Here is a 26,956-nt window from a genome sequence, read left to right on the forward strand (position 1 = left end):
TCACTTTTCAGGGGCGTTCCTGCGGCGGAACGCTTCCCCCTCTGTCGACACGCCCACGTGAAACCTGACTCAGGTTTTACGTGGCGCAGGGCTTTACATCATTACGCATCTCCATAGATGTGTCACGATGTAAATATGGCGCAACGTGGCGCAGGGTTTACACCGCAGCTGCGTCACAAAAGTGACGCAACGGCGGCGTAAAAGGGGCGCATTTCCAATATAGATCTGCCCCAGAGGGTGGAAGGCGCTCTCGCAGCTGCTTAGAAGACAGGGGTGGAAGGCGCTCTCGCAGCTGCTTAGAGCAGAGGGGCTAGAAGGCGCTCTCACAGCTGCATAGAACAGATGGTAGAAGGGCCTCTTGCAGCTGCTTAAAGCAGAGGGTGGAAGGCGCTCTCGCAGCTGCTTAAAGCAGAGGGTGGAAGGCGCTCTCGCAGCTGCTTAAAGCAGAGGGTGGAAGGCGCTCTCGCAGCTGCTTAGAAGAGAGGGTGGAAGGCACTCTCACAGCTGCTTAGAAGAGAGGAGTGGAAGGCGCTCTCGCAGCTGCTTAAAGCAGAGGGTGGAAGGCGCTCTTGCAGCTGCTTAGAAGAGAGGGGTGGAAGGCACTCTCACAGCTGCATAGAACAGAGGATGGAAGGCGCTCTCGCAGCTGCTTAAAGCAGAGGGTGGAAGGCGCTCTCGCAGCTGCTTAGAAGAGAGGGGTGGAAGGCACTCTCACAGCTGCATAGAACAGAGGGTGGAAGGCGCTCTTGCAGCTGCTTAGAAGACAGGAGTGGAAGGCGCTCTCGCAGCTGCTTAGAAGAGAGGGGTGGAAGGTGCTCTCACAGCTGCTAAGAACAGAGGGTGGAAGGCGCTCTTGCAGCTTCTTAGAAGACAGGAGTGGAAGGCGCTCTCGCAGTCGCAGATGCTTAGAAGAGAGGGTTGGAAGGCGCTCTCGCAGCTGCTTAAAGCAGAGGGGTAGAAGGCGCTCTCGCAGCTGCTAAGAACAGAGGGTGGAAGGCGCTCTCGCAGCTGCTAAGAACAGAGGGTGGAAGGTGCTCTCGCGGCTGCTAAGAACAGAGGGTGGAAGGCGCTCTCGCAGCTGCTTAGAGCAGAGAAATCAGACAATGTTGTCTCATTGACAGTAAACGAACGGTGTCAAGAGGCAGCTCTCTCACAGCCCTTTGTAAGAGACATGATGTAGGGATGTATGTTAACATAGGGTCTAGAGGGGAACAACTCACTGACCCTTTATCCGGGTCCAGAATTAAGGAACAGTTGCAGTTTGGTGGAGACTTAAACGCGCCTCAGGGGTGTTGGGGCTAATCACAGTGGCAAGGAGGAGCGAGGGGGGGGGGGGGGCTGCTTATCATCCCGGTGTGAGACCACACCTTGTCTTATTGATGTGAGTGCAAAGGCTCTTGGAGCACGGACATTACACAGGGCCGTCCCTGGCCACCTGCACCTCTTGTGTAAACAAAGATAACAGAGATGCCCAGGAGCACAAGGTTCAGCCGTAACTTGTTTGTCACCTGCAAAGTCATTGTCAATTCTGTCCAGCACCTATGTCATCATTCCATGGATTATCAGGAACAACAAGACCTTTACAGCCCAGGAGCAAGGCGCAGTGCCGAGGATCAAACCATTCAGCATACACGCGTCTGACCCGCAGCAGGGTAATGTCTGTACACCTAGACGGATGCATTGTGGGTGTTTAATGGTAGTAGCAGCTCAGCTTGGTCTGGTGTCTCAGTGAGATAATGCTAGCACTGCAGTGATCTGTGGGTGACCCCAATGTCCGCTTGGGGTTAGGTGTAGTCAGGGGATAGGGGGAGGAGCCTGACTGAAACTTATCAAGCCAAGCCCCCAGCAGTGAATGCATTCGTTGTCACTTAGACACTACTACTGCCTACTGCCAGCTCTATTACTCCACCACCTCTTCCCTCACCACAAAGAGTCTGCCCCCTCGCCCTCCCAGGCTCCTCACCGGATGATGTAAGAGGTGAAATGATGCCTCATTAATTCCCTTGAGGACAGAAGGAAACAGCCAATCAGACAATAGGAAACCAGCGAGGCTAAACTGCTCCCGTAGCCTGCTTCAAGATGTGATGGACAATGTCTGAAGCCAATGGTTGAAGGTTCTGGGACGAAAGAAGCCAATGGCAGACGGAGGCGGAACCAAAGACATCTGAATAGGTACAGAACGCAGTGAAACACAAAAGTCACCATGAATGGTGCAAGTTCTACAGACGACAACGCTAACAAGGTGAAGCACACACAACAGAAAACCAACGAGAATCCAAGCGAGACACTGCAAAGGTACAGGTACCCCCCCCCCCCCCACACCCCGCTGCACCTTACGAGAAAGGAGGCAAGCTTATATCTGTGTCACAGTGGCCTCTTCGAAGGGCTTTTCATGGGCATGTACAAACCAGTGAGGGCATAAAACAGAATAAGGGTCCAGGTGATGCCACGGCGGTCGGTTTTTAAATGTAAAAGAACCCTGGAGAGAGTTGCTCTTGATATGCCGCATTCGAGCTCACACATCTGCAGGTTTTAACAAGACTCTGCCTGATTATCTCACACATCTGTAATCTGGTTTTAGGGATGAGATGGGCGTGGCTGACGGAGGTGGCAGGATTACTTCCGTATAAGCTGTGCTGAATACTTTGGGTAGACTCTTTTAATATATTGTGTCACTGGAAGATTGAGAGCAACCCATCACGATGGACAGGGAGCATACATGATAAACGGGTTGAAAGAGTTCAGCTGATCATCATCTGAGGTCATAGGTCACAGGGTGTCATTTCATGGGGTGCTTGACAAGGATTCCAGTCTCATTGGGACTCTCAATTCAAAGGAAGATTCCAGAGCCCAAAGGCCAGCGTGGCTGCAGACACTGCTTAATCTTTGAAAACCCTGCTGTTTCCTTCCTCAATCCCTCTAAAAACATGACATATATGTGGCAGCCCCCCCCCCCGTTATTACTATGTATATTATCCCACCGTTCTCCTAGCAGGTTTCTTAAAAACTGAGACTTTTCAGGTTCCAAGCTACAAAAGGAATAGACATGAGGCCTCTAAGAAGAAGGGACCTGAAAGGAGAAGGAACTCCAAGCCCATCAGGGTGAGGGGGAGCCCCCTGACAGTAGCTGTGGACTAAGACATGGGGGGCTCCTCCCGCCACCGCCCCACTTCTGCGTGGATCTCTGATGCCCACAGGCTCGCGTGCCATAGGCATGGACATACCTTGTTTGAGAGAGGTCCCTCCTTCCTGTCTCCAAGGCCCTGCGGCTCCCACCTCATCAGGGTGAGTGAGAGCACCCTGGAAGAAGCTGTGGACCAGACGGTAGAGGGGCACCTCCTGCCATCGCCCCACTTCTGCATGGATCTCTGACACTCATGGGCTTGCGTGCCATAGGCCAGGACAGACCTGGTTTGAGAGAGGTCCCTCCTTCCTGTCTCCAAGGCCCTGCAGCACCCACCACATCGGGGTGAGGAAGAGCACCCTGACAGAAGCTGTGGACTAATCCATAGCGGGCTCCTTCCGCCACCGCCCCACTTCCGTGCAGATCTCTGACACTCACGGATCGTGTCCCGTAGGCGAGGACAGACCTGGTTTGAGATGTCTCCAAGGCCCCGCAGCTTCCATCTCATCAGGGTGAGGGACTGCACCCAGGAAGTAGCTGTGGACCAGGCGGTAGAGGGGCTCCTACCACCACCGCCCCACTTCCGTGCGGATCTCTGACACTCACGGATCGTGTCCCGTAGGCGAGGACAGACCTGGTTTGAGAGACATCTCTCCTTCCTCTCTCCAAGGCCCTGCAGCTTTCAGCCCTTGTGTTTGTCTTGCATGAGTTCCCACTCTTGCCTGCCTCCAGGGGGCAGAGGTCCCGGATTCTGCCTGTTTTCCTTGACTCTCTGGAAGGCGCCTGTCTGCCTCTTCCTTCCCTCAGGACTCTTACAATTCAAGATAAGGATCAGTTTCCCTCAGAGGAAGGAGTCTGACATCAAGGGCAGTCAGTCCAGGGCCATTCCCGCTGATTTAAGGCCAACTCGCAGCATGAAGTGGAGGACACCCCGGGGACATGGGGACAGATGGACACACAGACAGATCCCACTTCAAATGTATATTTGATTGTACAAACAGGAACAAGAATCTCAAGGAGTCTTAGCAGGCGTCCCAGAGGGTCGGGGCGCTCGAGGTTCAGTCAATGAGCACTGAGTGATTATTAGCTCTCTCCCCGCATAGACCGCTCCTATGCGAGCTCATCCCATTACTTATAAGAAACTGGAGTGATTGCAGGACACCAAGGTGACCAAGTTAGCCCTGTACTGTGAAGCCCCGGAAGTAAAGGGGCGGCTCTTGGGAAGGTGACACAGGAAGCTGAAAGGTTCACTGACCGGCACCTGCATAAGGCAGCGGGGTCAGAACAGGATTGCACCAAGGCAGAGAGCGCGCACAGACTGCCAGCTCGACGTCGCCGCTATGCATGCATAGCCTGACAGGAAGGATGAAAAGATGAACAGACCGGTAGCTGTATAAAACAGTTGGATTACAACACTAGTAATGAGAAGTCTGACCATATGCATGGAGCGGCAGCTCGACGCGGGCGTGAATAGCCTCACCGGAAGTATAAAGGATGCACAGACCAGCAGCTGCATAAGGAAGCTGGATTATGGCAGTGCTGCAGGAGGTCTGAGAGAGTTGACCACAGGCACCTGAGCATCGCCCTTGTGCATGGATGGTATGACAGGAAGCTGGAAAGGATCGGATGCACAGACCGGCAGCTGCATAAGGAAGCTGGGTTATGGAAGTCGTATAGGAGGTCTGACAGTGGATTAACAGGCACGTCAGCATCACCCCTGTGCATGGATTGCATGACAGGAAGCTGGAGCGGATGCACAGATCGATAACTGCATAAGGAAGCTGGGTTACAACACTATTAGTGAGAAGCCTGAGCATGTTCATAGACCGATCGTTCGACGACATACGTGGCTATGAACAGCATTACTGGAAGTATAAAGGATACACAGACCGGTAGCTGCATAAGGAAGCCGGGTTATTGGCAGTGGTACAGGAGGTCTGAGGGTGCACAACAGGCACCTCAGCATCGCTCTTGTGCATGAATGTTATGACAGGAAGCTGGAACGGATGCACAGACCAGGAGCTGCATAAGGAAGCTGGGTTATGGCAGTGGTACAGGAGGTCTGAGGGAGTGCACAACAGGCCCCGCAGCATCGCCCTTGTGCATGAATGGTATGACAGGAAGCTGGAACGGATGCACAGACCAACAGCTGCATAAGGAAGCTGGGTTATAGCACTGGTACAGGAGGTCTGAGGGAGTCTACAACAGACCCCTCAGCATCACCCCTGTGCATGGATGGTATGAAAGGAAGCCGGAATGGATGCACAGACCAGGAGCTGCATAAGGAAGCTGGGTTATAGCACTGGTACAGGAGGTCTCAGAGAGTGGACACGAGGCCCCTCAGCATCACCCCTGTGCATGGATGTTATGACAGGTAGCTGCAACGGATGCGCAGGCAGCTGCATAAGGAAGCTGGGTTATGGCAGTCGTACAGGAGGTCTGAGAGTCTACATCAGGTACCTCAGCATCACCCCTGTGAATGGATGGTATGACAGGAAGCTAGAACGGATGCGCAGGCATGAGGCAGCTGGGTTATGGCAGTGGTCCAGGAGGTCTGAGAGAGTGTACAACAGGCCCCTCAGCATCGCCCTTGTGCATGGATGGTATGACAGGAAGCTGCAACGGATGCACAGACCGACAGCAGCATAAGGAAGCTGGGTTATGGCAGTGGTCCAGGAGGTCTGAGAGTGTACAACAGGCACCTGAGCATCGCCCTTGTGCATGGATGGTATGACAGGAAGCTAGAACGGATGTGCAGGCAGCTGCATAAGGAAGCTGGGTTATGGCAGTCGTATAGGAGGTCTGAGAGTGGACAACAGGCACCTGAGCATCGCCCTTGTGCATGGATGGTATGACAGGAAGCTAGAACAGATGCACAGGCAGCTGCATAAGGCAGCTGGGTTATGGAAGTGGTACAGGAGGTCTGAGAGAGTGGACAACAGGCCCCTCAGCATCACCCCTGTGCATGGATGCTATGGCAGGAAGCTGCAACAGATGCACAGGCAGCTGCATAAGGAAGCTGGGTTATGGCAGTGGTACAGGAGGTCTGAGAGTCTACATCAGGCACCTCAGCATCACCCCTGTGCATGGATGGTATGACAGGAAGTTAGAACGGATGTGCAGGCAGCTGCATAAGGAAGCTGGGTTATGGCAGTGGTACAGGAGGTCTGAGAGTGTACAACAGGCACCTGAGCATCACTCTTGTGCATGGATGGTATAACAGGAAGCTGGAACGGATACACAGACCGGGAACTGCATCAGATAGTTGGATTACAACACTATTAGTGAGAAGTCTGAGCATGTGCATAGACCGACAGCTCGACGACACACATGGCTGTGAACAGTATCACTGGAAGTATAAAGGATGCACAGACAGGCAGTTGCATAAGGAAGCTGGGTTATGACAGTCGTATAGGAGGTCTGAATGAGTGTACAACAGGCACCTCAACGTTGCCCTTGTGCATGGATGGTATGACAGGAAGCTGGAAAGGATAGGATGCAGATACCGGCAGCTGCATAAGGAAGCTGGGTTATGGCAGTGGTATAGGAGGTCTGAGGGAGTGGATCAACAGGCACATCAGCATCGCCCCTGTGCATGGATTGTATGACAGGAAGCTGCAACGGATGCACTGACTGGGAGATGCATAAGGCAGCTCATTTAGGAGAGGGTTACAGAAAGCCTAAGATTGTGCATGGACTGGCAGCAGGAACTCAGTCAAAAGTTGGGAGTCTAAAAAGACAGGCATGTGCATACGGAAGAAAGTTAGGTAATGGCGTATTCCAGGAGCCTCACAGGTGCATCAGTTGTGCAGCGTGCATAAGCAAAAATCATTCAACTTGCTTTATTCACTCATTTTATTGTATTATTCTCCCCGTTCTCCAGTGTGCAGCTTCCTTACTGTCTTTGTTATTTAAATTTCAGTTTTGTCGCCATTATAGGTCACTCTGATGCCTTTGGGCCTTGCTCCTGCTACATAAAGACGCAAATAATAAAAAATGAATAACAGACGCCTCATTTTCATCCTTCTACTTGTTAAATGCTGGAGTGTTTCGGCTGCAGCCTCACAGATACTGGTCCTGCATCAGGTATTTGTGCCTTGAAATCTGATGCATAAAAGGCGTGGACATTTCTAAGCCTGATATGAGATGCAGCGGACCTCCTCGGTGCTTCCAGTCTGGAGAAGAAGGACCTGGCTAGCTTGAAAGAGAACTGGCTAAGAAGAAAGAAAACTGGTTCAGAAGAAAGGGGACTGAAAGAGGAGAAAGGCCTGAGAGAGAACTGTCTGAGGAGAACCAGGACTGCCTGCGAAAAAGAGCTTGAAGTCTTTATCTTGAGCTCTCAAGTACTGACAAAACGAATTGGTGATGGGGCATTAACTACCTCACTTTGAGCACATTTCTTTAATTAAAAACTGATCTGTATTGCCTGTGATGTTGCAAGATTAAATTCAGCTTTCTAGATAAATAATAGAAATTGCTAGACTTTACATTTCAAAAGACACAACTTTTCCCATCATACAGCAAGCAGGGCTGGGACTGGGACATACTGTGATGTCCCCTCCCCTTAAGCAGAAATGTGATGACAATTCAACTCTGCCACACACCACATTTCAGAAATGACACAACATATGAGCACACAAATAAACCTCGCAAACATTTACATGATGTGAAGAGGGAATTTTAATACAGAAAGGAAGAATATGTATGGAAGGGCTGGTGAAGCCATTCATAGCGCCACGCTGGCCTCTGCTGTCTAAACCCCCCCCCCCCCCGAAGGACTGGGCCACACTGACGTCATCAGAAGACTGACTGGTCAAGAAGATCACAGGGGCCCGCAAGGCTCAACAGTGGGGCTGAACTCAGAAGGCTGCCTAAACATGACTTTTCTCTGTTTGCAAACCATGAACTGAGCAGACCCTGCCGCACGGCTACCCTCCTGTGTCCCCGCGGGCAGCGGCGAAGCAGCACCGGACTACATGTACGTCAAGCCTTCCTCGCAGCTCACACCTCTGCTCACTTGACAAGCCGCCACTTGGGCAAATGCAGAAGATGTTTCAGGCCCAACCAATGTCCTATTCAAAGACCCTCTGAACCGCTAGAGCGGGATAGACTTTAACCACCGAAACGCATTGAACTACGAAGACGAGAAGCCCAACTCAGGATTCCCCACTTCGTTGATGTTAATGCAACAAAGGGGTGTTTAAAGTTCATTGTTTGTCAGGACAAAAACACATTCAAAACATTGATTTAAATACATGTTAGAAATTAAAAGAATCTTGGATTCTTTGCCCAACAGGAACTCCATGACTAGGACCGTCTGTAGAGAGGGACGATTCGTCGCCATAGTCTATGGATGGCTAGGAAAGCCCCCGTTTATCCTGAATGACAAAACCCAAAACAAACTGGAAGTTCACATGTATGCGACTGAGGGAACACTTATGGATGCAAAAATATGGCACTACATTTGGAAATTGTCTTTCGCCTAAGTTACTCGACATTCTAGCTCTGACCCGATTCGTGATAATATACGGGTCTTTCTGAACACTGTCCAGACTTCAGACGGGGAGCTGTACCGACCGACACTCTTGCTGGCTCTGTGGATCTTGGCGGGGAGACCCTCCACTTATAATGGTTGAGTAGTCTAAGGCTTGCCTCTTTTGGAAGAGAATAAAAGAATTTATAGAGAAGGGGTTTAATTTAAAGATAGATCCCAACCCAGAACTTGTACACTTGAGAACTAACTTCCGGTTAACCCCATCCATACCTGAGTCTCTGGGAACTATTATTAATAGATGTGTTCATGCTAATGGGGGTTTAAATATCTTTTCCAACCAGGAAAACCCACAAACATATCTATACGCATGGTGGGCTTGGGTTTGGTACCTGTGAAGAGCAGACAATGCCACGCTCAAACATTTCGACACGGCGAAAGCAAGAACTCTCTTTGAAACAGGCTGGACTTGGACCTGTGGAAATCTCACCCCCGTAAATCCGGGACGTCATCTCTTGTGCTATCCTGTCCCCGATGACTGTCCTCGTGGAATCCAATGTATTCCTCATACCAGACCTTCTTACTCCCCCTGTGGTAAACTTGATGGTGACCCTTTAAGTAACTTGAACTTCTTTTTGTCGTTTGCCTTTTTATTACGTGTATAGCTCGCTCTCAATTGATTATTGATCTAATGAATGTATTTACACTCTGATCCCAGCTTTTACATGGTCACTCAGTGAACAGGGAGCTCAGAGAACCGGTTCTTCTTTGTATGTCTTCAGTCTGAATTGTTGTATACCCACCGCATTGCAATATCAATATATTCTCCTAATGTTTTGTGCATATTTAAAATAAACTTGTGTACGAGAAATACTGTACCAATTTCGAGATCCGCGTTAGCCTTAAGTTCCTGTGCAGCAAAATATTATTCAATAAAAAAGGTCTGAAGAGAATTCAGTATTTGTTGATAATATAATATTGAGTCTAACTTACAGCACAGTTTGGCAGCTCAGGAATCCACCCCTTAAAATAAATACACAGACCAATATATTTCAAAGAAGGCTTTTTTATGAATAATGTTGTTCCTTATGGTTTGGGCCCTTGTTTCAAAATAAAGCGACTTGGAAATTTAATGTGATCTTTTACAGCCCGCGATGAAAGCAAAAAAACTATAAATTAACATCTGAATTTAAAAGGGTATAACATTGGAAATTCTCAATTTTTCTCTCAAAATCTGTAGATTATTCATCAGTTGGAAGTAAAATGCAGCAATCTTGGTAATCTACATCCAATACATGCACAACGGAAGCTAGTTGCCTTTATTGAACTGAAGTTTCTCTGAAAATCCAACACCTTTGCTAATTTCTTTTCTCCAGTTTACTCGTTATGCCTGGTTGTTAATTTATGCTAAAAAGAACACTTTATTTACTCATCAATTTAAAGAAAGTGTACCAAGGATTTATATGAATTACTCTGGCATTGCTCACTCTTTCAGAAGGAAACATTCACACAAAATATAAGAGCCACATACACTCATTCACCGCCAACAGGAAACCCACCACAGCTGCTTATGTCATCTAAAAGCATAAACCCAAGAGAAACATGACGGGAACAAAAACTGGCAAGTGAAAGAGGCAATACGCATGCCCACAAACACCCGTGCTCGTGGCCCTACAGTAGGTAGCGTCTGCTCAGGAAGTCCTTATTGGACAGAATCGGACCGCGTGAAGCCCTCGAAAACACGAGACATTAAGATAGATTTCCAAAGGATTCACACGGATCAGTTGTTACCCCTTATTATCATCTTAAATGTAGTAAATATTGTAATATGTAGACGAGCGGTTCAGTGCGTCAGTTGCGCGCTACATTAAAAATAACGTTTTGGGGACTTAGTGCAGTATGGTTCACCACAGACGCCCTCATTTCTATTCTGTTCCGCAAGGACTGGCCCTCAGCTCAAAGTGCTCGCTTCATAAAGTGGATTTTCCAAGAAATCTGGAAAACATCTGGAAATTGTAGAGTTGGGTGTGATTCATACAACCATGTGGAAAAAACAGGCGGGAACGGGTGGGGGTGGAGCAAACATTGCAGCGCATCTTTAAAGACATGCTCAGATCTATGATTCTGCAAACAATTAACTCTCTGTTCCAACCATCCGAGCGTCAGTTTATAGTTTCCGCTCTTCACCTTTTGTTCTCAAGTATAAATTGTACAATTTTTCACTTTCCAACCAGCTCATGGCTCAGCTTAGCACGGCGCGTCCCTGCCACCCTGATGTAAACATAGGAAAAGTCACTTTAATTCAAGCATTGTTGGGTAATTAAATTGAAACGCTCTGTTTTAAGACACGCATGAAAGATTGGGGTAAACAAGAGAAGAGCAAAATAGAAAAACATAACCAAAAAGAGGGAATTGTTCAAATAAGGACAAGTGGGCGTGCGCGCCGGTTCCGCCGGCTTCCACCAAACATTTCCCAGAAGGCCTTTGCCTCTGCATTCCTAATTCACTCTCAGCGTTAACAGGGATACACAGAGCTGAAAACATATTCATATTGGAAAGGATTACTTCTAAACCAATATGCTGCGGGCAAACTTGTTATTTATTTAATTTTCAAGAAAAGTGGGTTTGCTCACTTTTCTCCAATTTTATCCCCGCGTCTTTGCCACATGATGTAGCCGGGCTCCCTGACTCCCGCACCTCTTGGTTGTAGGGTCAGGACACCCAACAACATCTTGTTGAGGAGACACACCACACCGCATGTCACTGCAAAAGCAGCAACCACAACCATCATTTACCTGCCCGAGGCGCGCAGGCGCCCAGGGTTTGAACCAAGTCAACTCTGTCCCAACCAGGGCAGCTCCCCTAAGGTAAGAAAACCCAAGTCTCACTCAAGAAAGCAAACATAAACAGCCGCCCAAAGGCAGAGTTTGCAATAAAAAACATCATTTTGAAAAGATTAAGTTACACTCAGTAAAACTTTATCTGTAAAAGGCACATCTGATCAATTTTCTTCAACATGTTTATCTTGTCAAATATATCAAGAAACTGGTTCAAATAGAAACTACAAACGTGTTTATTTCAATGCGCGCCGCATCTTCCCTGCTCCTTGGTCACAATATCCTTCCACAGGTCTGCAATACGCAGAGTAACATCAGAAACCAACAACTGTGCTGTTCGGATCAACTCCCACAGATCTAAGCCATCAAGGCTTTAAGAGCAACCTGCAGGGCAAAGACAATGAGAACCAAAGCCGAGGAAACGCGGATTAAAGAAAGGGCTTTAAAACCACGACAACCATTAAAGATAATGGGGTAACCCAGTAACCCTCAGAACCTGGGTGTTTATGACAAAAACAAAAATGGTCTGTTAGGAATAATGTAAGCTTAGTTAAGTATGCACTTAATGCAAATAATCAATGTGTCAATATTCATTCAGGAAACGAAAAAGTTAACCACAATTGGATATAATTTTCCTAATTCTGATTGTGGAAGTGCATTATCGGAATTAGTTACGCGACCCCCAGCACCAGGAAATCAAATCCTATAAAATTCTAATCCCAGGCCGCCAGCCCAACTTTTTGTCCTGATGAAGACCCGCTTTAGATGCATACAATCCAGCACTACTACATAGGGTCGAAACGTCGACGTTACTTGTCCAATTTGTCCACGCACTTCCACAATCAGAATTAGGAAAATTATATCCAATTGTGGTTAATGCTCTTATTTTTGGACCTTTTCTGTATTACTGAGTGTTTGTTATTTGTTGATATGTATTATATGTGAATTTGTTGTCAATTCCATGTCAATAAGTACGTTCAATCACTGATTGTCCTATGTCGTATTTGTATTATGGTTGGTTAGTCCTGTAAATATATATTTTGTAAAACATTTTGACACTGATTACAGAGTAAAAACGAATTCAATCTCTGAATCCCTTAGTCCATGTGTGCATAACTTTTTCGTTTCCTGAATGAATATTGACACATTGATTAATTGCATTAAGTGCATACTTAACTAAGCTTACATTATTCCTAACAGAACCATTTTTGTTTTTGTCATTAAAACCACGACAAGCAGCCACGATGTACATTGTGGAGGACGCATGTTGACTTCTGCACTCAGTAGCTGCTCATGGCCCCTTCCCTCGCTGAGCATGTCAGCGCTATCACGAACCACATGGTCTCAATTTGGAAACACGTCCTGAGCACTCAGTCTGCTGAGGCGAGACGTGATGAACAGATATTGGGGGACGGAACCCACTTTTGGGCCTCCCGGCTCCAAACCCCTCATCCCACTCCTGCTCCGCCTCTTGGCGCGCGCCGCCGCGAGATCTGAGATGGCGCCCACCTACCTCAATGATCCGGTCGTGAATCTGCAGCCCCCCTTCCTTGGCAGCGGGCCCGCTCTCGACTACTTTGGACACAAAAATCCCCTCACTCGACGGACCCTCTTGGTTCTCCTGCGGGAGAGAAATACAAGGACCATTAGAAGGGGTTTTACAAAACAAGAGCTGATTTGCATGTTATTTCTACTAGCCCCCCCCACCCCCCCCCCCGCGCGGCTAAAAGAGGGTCGCAGCCATTCCGAAGCAATGGGGTCAACCGTCAACTAAAGTATGTAAATCTGCCCTTGGCAGGGCAACAAACTCCGGGCAACATTCTGCCCAGGCGCACAAGGAACCCAGCAGCGTGTAGAGGAGGCCCCCTGTGTACACAGAGGTATCAGAACCATGCTAGAACTGGCCACAACGCTCGGAGTCAGTCATCTGTGCACCCTGTATATAGCCTGACATCTCTCGGAGTCAGTCATCTGTGCACCCTGTATATATATCCTGACATCTCTCGGAGTCAGTCATCTGTGCACCCTGTATATATATCCTGACATCTCTCGGAGTCAGTCATCTGTGCACCCTGTATATATATCCTGACATCTCTCGGAGTCAGTCATCTGTGCAACCTGTATATATATCCTGACATCTCTCGGAGTCAGTCATCTGTGCACCCTGTATATATATCCTGACATCTCTCGGAGTCAGTCATCTGTGCACCCTGTATATATCCTGACATCTCTCGGAGTCAGTCATCTGTGCACCCTGTATATATATCCTGACATCTCTCGGAGTCAGTCATCTGTGCACCCTGTATATATCCTGACATCTCTCGGAGTCAGTCATCTGTGCACCCTGTGCATATCCTGACATCTCTCGGAGTCAGTCATCTGTGCACCCTGTATATATATCCTGACATCTCTCGGAGTCAGTCATCTGTGCACCCTGTATATATATCCTGACATCTCTCGGAGTCAGTCATCTGTGCACCCTGTATATATATCCTGACATCTCTCGGAGTCAGTCATCTGTGCACCCTGTATACATATCCTGACATCTCTCGGAGTCAGTCATCTGTGCACCCTGTATACATATCCTGACATCTCTCGGAGTCAGTCATCTGTGCACCCTGTACACATCTCTCGGAGTCAGTCATCTGTGCACCCTGTATACATATCCTGACATATCTCGGAGTCAGTCAACTGTGCACCCTGTACACATCTCTCGGAGTCAGTCATCTGTGCACCCTGTATACATATCCTGACATCTCTCGGAGTCAGTCATCTGTGCACCCTGTAAACATCTCTCGGAGTCAGTCATCTGTGCACCCTGTATATATATCCTGACATCTCTCGGAGTCAGTCATCTGTGCGCCCTGTGTACATATCCTGACATCTCTCGGAGTCAGTTATCTGTGCACCCTGTATACATATCCTGACATCTCTCGGAGTCAGTCATCTGTGCACCCTGTGCATATCCTGACATCTCTCGGAGTCAGGCATCTGTGCTCCCTGTACATATCCTGACATCTCTCGGAGTCAGTCATCTGTGCACCCTGTAAACATCTCTCGGAGTCAGTCATCTGTGCACCCTGTATACATATCCTGACATCTCTCGGAGTCAGTCATCTGTGCACCCTGTAAACATCTCTCGGAGTCAGTCATCTGTGCACCCTGTATATATATCCTGACATCTCTCGGAGTCAGTCATCTGTGCGCCCTGTGTACATATCCTGATATCTCTCGGAGTCAGTTATCTGTGCACCCTGTATACATATCCTGACATCTCTCGGAGTCAGTCATCTGTGCACCCTGTGCATATCCTGACATCTCTCTGAGTCAGTTATCTGTGCACCCTGTATACATATCCTGACATCTCTCGGAGTCAGTCATCTGTGCACCCTGTATACATATCCTGACATCTCTCAGAGTCAGTTATCTGTGCACCCTGTATACATATCCTGAAATGATGACATCTCTCGGAGTCAGTTATCTGTGCGCCCTGTGCACATGTCCTGCGGCTCCGGCTCCCTATCTGGGAGGAATGTTGGGTCTGCCTTGGTTGTACACACAGTCACAGACCGGCCTCCTCTGGGCGCCCCAGCACTGCAGATACGGCCCAGCACATCTGTAATCACAGACAGATGCCCTGCGTGGCTGCGCGTGCACACAGCCTCCAGGCGAGCGCATGTCACAATCTGTGTGACTCCCTGTGCCGAGAGCTCCTCGTCCCTGCCCTCGAAGGGGCGGATCCGGGAGTCAAACTCTCACACGTGGCTTCAGGTCACACCTTCTTGGAGAAGGAACTCCTGAAGGAAACTTACACAGCACAGAGGAGGTACGCCCTCACTGGAAGGGAACTTAAACAGCAGCACAGAGGCGAGACGCCCTCACTGGAAGGGAACTTAAACAGCAGCACAGAGGCGAGACGCCCTCACTGGAAGGGAACTTAAACAGCAGCACAGAGGCGAGACGCCCTCACTGGAAGGGAACTTAAACAGCAGCACAGAGGCGAGACGCCCTCACTGGAAGGGAACTTAAACAGCACAGAGGAGAGACGCTCTCACTGGAAGGGAACGTAAACAGCACAGAGGAGAGACGCCCTCACTGGAAGGGAACTTAACCAGGGCAGAGGAGGGACACCCTCACTGGAAGGGAACTTAACCAGGGCAGAGGAGGGACACCCTCACTGGAAGGGAACTTAACCAGGACAGAGGAGAGACGCCCTCACTGGAATGGAACTTAACCAGCACAGAGGAGGGACGCCCTTACTGGAAGGGAACTTAAACAGCACAGAGGAGAGACGCCCTCACTGGAAGGGAACTTAAACAGCGCAGAGGAGAGATGCCCTCACTGGAAGGGAACTTAACCAGGGCAGAGGAGGGACGCCCTCCCTGGAAGGGAACTTAACCAGGACAGAGGAGAGACGCCCTCACTGGAAGGGAACTTAAACAGCAGCACAGAGGAGAGACGCCCTCACTGGAAGGGAACTTAACCAGGACAGAGGAGAAACGCCCTCACTGGAAGGGAACTTAAACAGCGTAGAGGAGAGACGCCCTCACTGGAAGGGAACTTAACCAGGGCAGAGGAGGGACGCCCTCACTGGAAGGGAACTTAACCAGGACAGAGGAGAGACACCCTCACTGGAAGGGAACTTAAACAGCAGCACAGAGGAGAGACGCCCTCACTGGAAGGGAGCTTAACCAGCACAGAGGAGGGACGCCCTCACTGGAAGGGAACTTAAACAGCACAGAGGAGAGACGCCCTCACTGGAAGGGAACTTAACCAGGACAGAGGAGAGACGCCCTCACTGGAAGGGAACTTAAACAGCAGAACAGAGGAGAGACGCCCTCACTGGAAGGGAACTTAACCAGGACAGAGGAGAGATGCCCTCACTGGAAGGGAACTTAAACAGCAGCACAGAGGAGAGACGCCCTCACTGGAAGGGAAGTTAACCAGCACAGAGGAGGGACGCCCTCACTGGAAGGGAACTTAAACAGCACAGAGGAGAGACGCCCTCACTGGAAGGGAACTTAAACAGCGCAGAGGAGAGACGCCCTCACTGGAAGGGAACTTAACCAGGACAGAGGAGAGACGCCCTCACTGGAAGGGAACTTAAACAGCAGAACAGAGGAGAGACGCCCTCACTGGAAGGGAACTTAACCAGGACAGAGGAGAGACGCCCTCACTGGAAGGGAACTTAAACAGCACAGAGGAGGGACGCCCTCACTGTCTCACACCCTCTTGGGGTGCGTAAAGTGGGAGCTTGAAGAGGCCAACATTCAATCCAAGGCGTTGTGGCGAGAGAGAGAGAGAGAGAGAAAGAAGAGAGACACAACATCCGAGGGAGAGAAACACAAGGAGAATTATTATTTGACATAATAGAAGCACACAAGACAGACAGCTGCAAAACACATGAGCTCTCACGGGGTGCTTAACCACTAAGAATAGTTTTTCTCCCTAAAAGTGATCAGTGGAAGGATACCAGTCAGCCAATTAAAAGGAAGGTGAAGAGGCGAGCTATTGAATAAGGAGCAGGCAATCGAAAGTAACAATTAATCCAACCAGCGCTAAGCCATGGGCGGGCTGTGGGCCCATTTTAAGTTCACAATAGGATTTTTCACAGCCAGACAGATTGTGTTGTCTGATAGGCAAGACCTAAAAAAAGTATTGTTTTGTATGTAAAATGCATGGATAAGATACAGAGTTAAAATGTGATGTCCGAGTGTACTTTCTAAATATAATATAGTGCCTCGTGTGCTCCAGCAGAGGCGGAAGGATACACCCAAAACAGCCTATAGACAGAAGGTGCGAGAGAATACTCCACTAGACTGAGCCAATATGTGATTGACAATGTCTGCAACCAATTAATGAAGGTGCCTGAGCCGAAGAGGAGAGAGGCTGAAGGGGACGGGACCAAAGACGCTTAGAATACGCATAGAGCACAATATGTTTGCCATGAACTTCTCTAGCACTATTAGCCTCCCTGTCTTTAATAAAATCCGATTTTCTGCCCAGCAGGCTGTGAAAAATCTAAATTGTCTTCCGTGTCTGGAGTGAGACTGATGTGGCGTTGATGTCACAGTGGTCTCGCGATAATGCAGGTGCCGACCACAGGACAGCGCCCCCACATGACTGACGCCCGTCACTTCAAGGAGGACATTTTGGATTCAACAGTTTCGCTGCTGCAGCCTTTCTAGGACGGTTTAAATGTGGAACAAAACCCAAAGGAGTTCAAAAAGGCTGAAAGTCTGAGCTTTGAGCCTTCTTCCCTTTTCATCAGCCTGTCACTTTTACAGCGTTCAAATGTTTTTATTTTTCAGGTTCTGTTGATTAATAGCCTTTGACCTCGACAAGATCATTTTCGATTGAACTGACTTTAATGACATTTAAATCCGAAATCGCCCTTGTTGGCTCTCAACCACTTTCAGCCTCTTTTGTCAAGTTCTTGTCAGTCATTTACCATGGACCACTCCTAAGTGCAACCTCAAATAATTTATTTTGCCTCATTAAAACAAGTTTCTGCCGTTATAGAACAACATACAGCTAGTTTAAAACGCGGGAAAGTTTACATCAGTGTCAATATTTAACACTCACTAACGCACAGAACACCACTTTGGAGGATTCTTTCAAGATGTATTGTGTAACCCACCAAGTTATCGTGTAGTGTGTCTGGAAAGTTGTGCCTGTCTCCAGGGACATAGTTTGAAAAGTCACGTGTCCTGTTTGTGTTGACGTTGCCACAATTCACTATGGTACACACTGTACAATTCTGCGTTATAAAAAGGCAGTGCCACTGTGCAAATGAGCAATATTTGTATCTACACAGGGACCCCCCCCCCCCCCCACTTAGAGAAATACCTTCCCAGTACCTCCCTGTGCTCTGATCCCCCTCCCACTCTGGGAAGGTTTTTACACCAGCCTCTGAGAAGAGAACATCTCGGATCAGTCCCAGGGCGGGGAAGAGGAAGAGGGGAGTTTGGGAATTCCCTCACACTGGAGGGTTTGTGGTTGTTCAAAACTTACAAGGTGAACCAGGCCTTGAGCCGCCCGCTCCCACCTCTGGTATGACATTTACTCCAGTGCAGGGCACGAGTCGGGGGAGGGGGGGGCTATACACAAGGGTGGACAGCGTCCACCCACTTTTTTCACAGGGTTAACGCCGTCCACCCTGCAAAGACTTTGGGCCCCACAAAATAATGTGCTGAACTCGTCCTGGTGTCATTTCCAAACACCAGGACACTTTCAGCAGCGCCTGCACCTTCTCTGCTTTCAATATGCAACAAGCAACGAGGTGCAGGCGGGGAGGGGAGGGGGCTTTCCTATTTCAGATTCCAGCTGGGCCCATACCAAAGGCCAAATCTGAGGGGTCATCGGGCCTCCTTTTGTTCCAGTCTCTTGGCTAAGAGCAGTGTACTGCTCGATTTTCCCGGCTCTCTTGTGATTAAGGGGGCTAATGTGACTTCAGTCTCTTTCCATCCAAGTCTAAGGGTTAGAGTAGTGTATAGAGCCTATTTATTAGGCACTTCGACATGATCCTGTGTTCTTCCCCATAGATTAGGGTTTGCACATATATCCTAGAGGATAGATCCGTTAGTATTAGGGGTAATCTGTTCTATAGTGAGGGTATTTCATGGAGTCGTGCTGAATCCAGGCCTGGTAGGCCTTAAACGGGAGAGACTCCATCTTTCTTTCCTCTCCGGCAGCTTGGAAAGTTTCTAGGTCGAGGGTGATGTTTTAGTTACGAGGTGTTATTCGCTTGGAGAGAACCGGTTCAGGCCGGCCCTTATCGAAGGATTGTATTTTTCTTCATGCCGAAGACACTACATCAGGCCGGCCGGCTGGGAACATGTCCTTGGCACGGGGAGGTACAAGAATTTGGTGGGCGGCAGGTTACGGGCTGGAATTTTCCATGAGGAAATACACGTCTATATTAGTAAAAGTTTGAGGCAGATACTGGCACTTGCTTCTTGTCCATGGGCGGCACCTGGCCGTTAGTAGTAAAGCTGCTACTTATTCCAGGGAAGACAGATGACAAACTTGGAGGTGGAGAAAAACCGAGAGATAGATATTCCAAAGAGAAGAGAGTAGCCGATGAGGAAGAGGTCCCAGTGACTCGGAGAGGGAGACGGGAGTAAACCCGTGATTGCGGAGGTGTGACTTCCAGGCGAAGCCGAGGCACAGACGAGAAGGGAACCTAGATGACCATTGAGTGCAGGCTACATACGACCAAGGTGATGTCAACCCCTTTATTATTAGAGTGTACAACTTAATCTATCACTTTTCTTTGCAGGTCATATGTGATATGTATTATGTTCTGTGAGCGTGTATGTAGTGACTAAATAAAGTATCCAGTTTGTAGTGAATCAACATGTGCTGCGTGTTCTTGTATAAGAGGGTAGCCAATTCTTCTAGTCAGCTGTGACTTGATATGAACAGATGTTAATCCTGATCAGGTAAGTGGTAGCTGAATAAGGGAGAAAGGAGCCCCTCGAACTGGGGAACAGGTTGTGCTCAACTAGCAGTCTTTGTGTGATCTGATACATAGTAACACTGGTTCCCTTGGTGTATGTCGTGGTAATTATAGGATGAACTTGTGCTAAGGCTGCCGTCTGGGCAGGAAGTCCTGGGTCCGTTTGGGACCGCGAGGCTAAGGCTGCCATCTGGGCAGGAAGTCCTGGGTCCGTTTGGGACCGCGAGGCTGAGGCTGCCGTCTGGGTAGGAAGTCCTGGGTCCGTTTGGGACCGCGAGGCTAAGGCTGCCGTCTGGGCAGGAAGTCCTGGGTCCGTTTGGGACCGCGAGGCTGAGGCTGCCATCTGGGTAGGAAGTCCTGGGTCCGTTTGGGACCGCGAGGCTGAGGCTGCCGTCTGGGCAGGAAGTCCTGGGTCCGTTTGGGACCGCGAGGCTGAGGCTGCCATCTGGGTAGGAAGTCCTGGGTCCGTTTGGGACCGCGAGGCTGAGGCTGCCGTCTGGGTAGGAAGTCCTGGGTCCGTTTGGGACCGCGAGGCTAAGGCTGCCGTCTGGGCAGGAAGTCCTGGGTCCGTTTGGGACCGCGAGGCTGAGGCTACCGTCTGGGTAGGAAGTCCTGGGTCCGTTTGGGACCGCGAGGCTGAGGCTGCCGTCTGGGCAGGAAGTCCTGGGTCCATTTGGGACCGCGAGGCCGCCACTTGTATTATAAGAGGTCTTGATATATATATATATATATATATATATGAGTAGGAATTCCCTGTCCTTAGGTGGTATGTATATATGTGGTTTCTTAGGTGTGAGGAGGCCCTAGGGAGGGGGTAACGTTCTGGCTGGGTTAGAGAGGCTCTGTTGAGCGGGTTCTATCTGATCCGAAAACCCAAGCAGAACATTTGGCGTCACGAACCGTTTACGAAACCTGTGTGCGTTGTGGTTGTCTTGTGTTTGCTTTCGGCACGTGCGTGGTTTTGTTTGCACTTTATTTTTGTATACTTGTGTATATAGTTTTTTTTCCTTTTCTTCTTTCTTCTTTTTCTTCTTTTTCTTCTTTTTCTTTTCCACGATGTTTTCTAGAAGATCTAAATCTACTTTTAAGTTGCCCGTTGATATTCCCGGATGGGATTCAACGCCTTATGAAGCCTTGGCCCGTGAGTGGGCTGATTCTACTGGTTTGAGTGAGAATTGGAATTCTTCTTTGGAGCTGGCGGAGCCGGCTAATGTGATTACTTGTTTGCAGAAGGCACCCATATCGAAGGGTGAAGAGATTCCTATTTTGTGGCGCAGAGGTTGGATTGTTCTGTCTGCGTATCGGATTCTACATGAGAGATTGTTGAAATTACAGATATCTCTTAAAGATGTGGAAGCGCACTTTGTTGAGATTCAGAATTCTCATACTTTGTTGCGGTGTCAAAATAAGTTGCTTGCTGATAAGCTGGAGACTTACCAAACTATTGCCGAAAGGGCTGCTGTGCGAATTGCTCGTTATAAATACAAGAACAGGCGCGGTCGGGTTTCGACGCGAAAGGTGCGTCTGGTCGTGGCGACAGCCGGACTGGATTGGAATCCTGATGAATGGGATGGTAATATCTGGAATTCGAGTGATTCTTGTTCCTCGGGTGAGGAGTCTGTCAAGCGCGAGTCTTCTCGTTCCCGTCATGATTGTAAGTCTGCTTCTCGCACCTCTGATGGTGCACCCCGTGATTACGCTCGTTCTTCGGGTGGGATCGATACCTCTTACACTGATTATCCCTCTACGAGTACTGATCGGGCTCCTTGTGATGCTCGTCCCGCGGTCTCTGCGCATCCAGTTTTTCGTCGGAAGTTGCAGCAGTCTCCCGCTGCTCCGCATGGTATTTCTTTGGACTCTTTAGAGGACTTTACTCAACAGGAAATTAGTGATATTTTGCAGCGATTTCGGCAGCGAGCTGGTGAGACCTTGCTCACATGGATGGTGCGCCTTTATGAACTGGGCGCTGCTGGTATTATGTTAGATATTGGCGATTGTTTGAAGTTTTGTTCCTTGAGTTCGGATTCTACTGTACAGGATCATTTTCGTAACTATAATGGTGGTGGTCAAATTTCTTTGCTTCAATTGGCGACTGAGGGTTGTAATCAAAAGTATCCTACTGAGTCTGATTGGCCTGTGAATGACAAACCGTGGTATACTTTGCGCGACGCTGCACAACGTCTCAAAGAGGAGGTGATGAAAACGGCAATTTTTTTGGGTACTGCTGACAGGTTGCTTGATGGTTTGTTGACATCTTCTGTGCGGAATCGCATTATTCGGTCTTCCCCTGTTGCCTATAAGCAGGTCATGATGACTTTATTGATTAATCAGACTGGTAACGTGTTATCTACGGTACTGGAGTCGGTACGCCAACTCGGTGAGTTGGGTGAGTGGTTTAAACCTGAACGTCAGTCCCGGCCTGACACCCGTACTCCTGGTGAAAATAAACTTACTAGGCGTGATATCTTTTCTGGTCTTCTAGCTGATGGTGTGCGTAGGGAGGACATTGACGGTGAGACTACCGCTCGTTTGTGGGAGTTGTTTCGCAAACGGGGTTTGGATCGGAAGGAGGGTGCCCGGCGTGTTCGGACCACTGAGTGTGATCGTGGTGGTTCTGACGGTAGCGGTGATGACGACCGCCGTGGGCGCTCTGTTCGTCGTGATGATCGACGTTATGTACGTGATGTGTCCCCCCGTCGAGAGGGAGACAGGGAGAGAGAGGGGGAAAGAGAAAGGGGGAGAAATGATTATGTTTACAGCAGACGTAGAGATGATAGGGATCAATCCCCTGAGTTGAGGAGGAGAGAGGATCGTCACAGTTTGGTCGATCGTAACCTGCAGTACAATGCTGAAGACTCGAATCCGTTCCGTACGGGGAATGGATATGAACAGGAGGTACCGATACCTAAGAAACGTGAGAGTCTTTATCCTGATTTGTCCTGGTACACAGAATGCAGTAAGAATGACTAGGAAATAGGTCAAGCTCCGGTACACAGATGGGCTCACCGAGATGATAGACCCTATGTAGATATTGATATTTATTGGAGACATCGTAATATCCAAAGGGCCCGAGCATTGGTAGATACAGGAGCGGAGGCCACTCTTATTCATGGAAAATCAAAGAAGTTTACAGGTCAGCCTTTTACTATTACCGGATTAGGTGGAAAAGAAACCCCTGCAGTTCAAACTTTGCTTGAAATAAGAATAGGTAGAATCCCTAGAAAAGAATATTCTGTACTAGTGGTGCCACTCTTAGAATTCATAATTGGAATTGATATCTTGAAAGGAATGACGTTGCATCTAGATGATGGGTGTTACCAATTTGGAACCACGCATTATATATCGTCCAGACCTATACGGGTTGGTCGTTTAAGAATGCCTCCCATACAAGTTCCCCAGGCGACAAAAGTGGTTTGTCAGAAGCAGTATCGTATTCCAGGTGGCCATGAGGAGATTAGTACCACTATTCAGGAGCTGGTGGATGCAGGTGTTATAACCCCAGTTACTTCTGCCTGGAATAATCCTGTTTGGCCTGTACGTAAGAGTGATAATTCTTGGCGCATGACTGTTGATTATCGAGAATTGAACAAACACACGCCCTCTTTGACTGTTGCAGTGCCGGATGTTATTACCCTAATTGAAAGAATCCAAAAGCATCCAGGTACATGGTATGCGTCCATTGATATTGCTAATGCTTTCTTTTCTATTCCTATTGCCCCTGAGTGTCAGGAACAGTTCAGTTTTACGTGGAACGGGCGTCAGATGACGTTTAGGAGTCTTCCTCAGGGCTATGTGCATAGTCCTACAATATGTCACCGGCTGGTGGCAGAGCATTTGGCTGAGGTACCGGTTCATTCCCAAATTCAGATATGTCACTATATTGACGATGTTTTGATCCAAGGCGATACACAGGAGGAAGTTCAGACCCAATTGGACAGGATCATTGAGTGCCTGCGTGGGAAAGGTTGGGAAATCAACCCAGATAAATTGCAAGGTCCGTCCCAGTCTGTAAAATTTTTGGGTATTAATTGGCATGAAGGGCACCGTGAAGTGATCCCTCAGGTTAAACAGAAAATTCTTGATTTTGCAGTTCCGAGGAATAGGAAAGAAGCCCAGAGCTTCATTGGCCTGTTTGGTTTTTGGCGCCAGCATATTCCTCATTTGAGTCAAATATTGGCCCCTTTGTACCAGGTCACTCGTAAAAAGAATGCATTTGAATGGGATGAACCACAGCAAGATGCGTTTAGTCTGGCAAAAGAGGCAATTCAACATGCTCTGGATTTATGGCCTGTATGTGATGGTGATGTGGATTTGAATGTGTCTGTACAGGGCCCTTATGCAAATTGGAGTTTGTGGCAGAAACAAGGCAGGAGTAGAGTACCGTTAGGTTTTTGGACCAAAAAGTTACCTGATGCTGGTGAGCGTTATACACCCTTTGAGAAACAGTTACTTGCTTGTTATTGGGCTCTGGTGGATACCGAGCAATTGACTTTGGGACATGATATAGTTTTGCGCCCTGAAATTCCTATCATGCAGTGGGTTCTGAGTTCGCCGAAAACTCACCGAATTGGACATGCTCAAGAGGCGAGTGTGATTAAATGGAAATGGTATATACAAGATAGGGCACGTGTGGGCCCGAAAGGAGTTGCTTCTTTACATGAGCAGGTGGCGCGAGCGCCGTCGACTGAGACTGAGAGTGAATGTTCCGTACCTTTAGCACAGGAGTCTCCTGTCAAGTGGGGTAAGCCTTTTGATGATTTGTCCGCAGCGGACAGAAACCATGTTTGGTTCACAGATGGTTCAGCGAGGTTTATAGGGACGACACGGCACTGGAAGGCGGTGTCCTATAATCCGGTCACGCAGAAATTGCTGAGCACAACTGGTGAAGGTAAAAGCAGCCAATTTGCCGAGCTGTACGCTGTTTATCAAGTTTTGAAACAAGAGTTACCTGGTACATGTCATATTTTCACTGATTCTTGGTCTACTGCCAATGGACTGGCTGTTTGGTTGCCGACTTGGCATTCCCATAATTGGAAGTTACATTCCAAGGAATTGTGGGGAAAAGAGTTATGGCAAGAGATTTGGGAGATGCTCCCACAGAGTACTGTTACAATCTTCCATGTGGATGCTCACACCCCGATAGATTCTCTTGACAAATTTTTTCATAACATTGCAGATGAGAAATCTAAAATTGCTGAGGCAGTGGTGGACAGGCAAGATTCTGACATTGCGGGATTGGCGAAATGGGCACACCAGAAGGCAGGACATTTTGGAGAGAAGGCCACTAGCAGGTGGGCTGCTGATTGAGGAATTTATATTCCCCTAGATTTAATTAAAAATGTTATCTTACACTGTCCCGTCTGTCAGCATATCAGACAGCGTAAAGTGCCCCAAATTGTTAAAGGCCATTTACATCGCGGAAAACTGCCCGCTCAAATTTGGCAGATTGATTACATTGGTCCACTTCCTATGAGTAGGAATTGTCAATATGTTTGCACTATTGTTGATACATACAGTGGCCTGCTGGTAGCCCTTCCCTGTAAGCAAGCTACCCAATTGAATACCATTAAAACATTAGAATTGATTATGATGTATTATGGTGTGCCATTCCAAATTCAATCTGATAATGCATCCCATTTTCGTGGAAGATTGGTACAGGAATTCTGTGCGGAAAACAATATTGAATGGATATTCCATATACCCTACTATCCACAGGCCTCGGGCCTGGTGGAGAGATTGAATGGCCTGCTAAAGGACCAGCTGCGTAAATTAACAAATGACAAGTATAAGAATTGGCGAGACTTTTTGCCTCAGCCGTTATTGATTTTGAATAACCGTCCTTTCCTAAATGCTGAATCCCCACTTATGCGTTTGTTTCCTCCGAATGTTGATGCTAAGCCCAATGAAATAAGAGAGACTGTGATGTACTGGGAAATTACTCCTGGAGCTTTGGCTCCATGTAGAGCGACCCCAGGGTCGGCAGGTTTAGACTTGCATGCCATGGATGACACCGTTTTAAAAAGTAAGGATCGGGTCATCATTGCTACCGGTGTTGGTATTCATATACCACCTGGGAATTTCGGATTAATCGCCCCTAGATCGGGGCTGGCTGTAAAAGGCATTCAGGTGCTTGGAGGAATAATTGACAGTGATTATCAGGGAGAGATTAAGGTGCTCCTGCTGAATAGCAGTGAGGTTGACTTACTGATACACCGCACTGACCGAGTGGCTCAATTACTCATAATGCCTGTTTTCAGTGGTGTATTAATGAAAGGCACTGCCCCAACTTTGCTAACTGTACGAGGCCAGAAAGGTTTTGGCTCTACGGATAGCCCTGGGGCTAGGGTTTGGGTGCAGTCGCCTAAGAATCCCCCTGAACAAGCAGAGGTTATTGCCACTGGTCAGGACAATACCATTTTGGTTATGAGACCAGGGAAAGATAGCTGGGAGGCGGTCCCGGCTGACAAATGTTATTTACGAGAATGATTAATGCCTGTATTTGGTTCTCTTTCAGATCATTCTTTGGACTGTTGCTGCAGGATGTGTCGGCGCTGGACTCCTTTTGGGCTGGTACGACGAGAGAGGAGGGATCCCGTCAACCCGGGATGAACTGAGAACCCGAGTGTTGCGTTCCTTCGCTGCGTGGGATTCATCATCGAACTTTTGGACATCATTAGCCAAGAGGGTGACTGACGCCCCTCACTTCTGTTTGACACCGATGAGATCTGTACACGATATTCTGGCGACCTGTCTGGTTGCTGTCCCTGCCTCGTTGGAAACCCTAATTCACATTTTTAATGTTTCAAAGGCTCATCCCAATGTTCTCCTGGGTGATTTTGCTACCCATGTATATTGCCCTTTATGCACTGAACTGCCGAACGAGCCACCCACCATCCAGTCCCAAATAGTTACCTATAATATCACACAAGGTGATTTATGCTTCTTTCTTACGTGTAATCCTAGTGCGATCTCTGAATGTCTGCGCCTCAAACTAAAAGGCGCCACTTCATTTACCGCTCATGAATGGACTTTGTGCTTTCAAA

The 26,956-nt window shown here is 48.4% G+C and overlaps 1 protein-coding gene across 2 annotated transcripts in view; it reads right to left on the reverse strand.

Moving 5' to 3' along the window:
- Positions 1–26,956, reverse strand: part of PDZRN3 (PDZ domain containing ring finger 3) — a 592,520-nt gene that overhangs the window by 440,628 nt on the left and 124,936 nt on the right. For both annotated transcript variants that reach the window (XM_085624239.1, XM_085624238.1), the window contains one exon: positions 12,966–13,073. In XM_085624239.1, coding sequence (XP_085480365.1) covers positions 12,966–13,073 — 108 coding nt within the window. The remainder of the gene's footprint in view (positions 1–12,965; positions 13,074–26,956) is intronic.

This window comes from Triturus cristatus, chromosome 9, assembly GCF_964204655.1.
Source record: "Triturus cristatus chromosome 9, aTriCri1.1, whole genome shotgun sequence".
In the NCBI taxonomy this organism is placed as follows: Eukaryota; Metazoa; Chordata; class Amphibia; order Caudata; family Salamandridae; genus Triturus; species Triturus cristatus.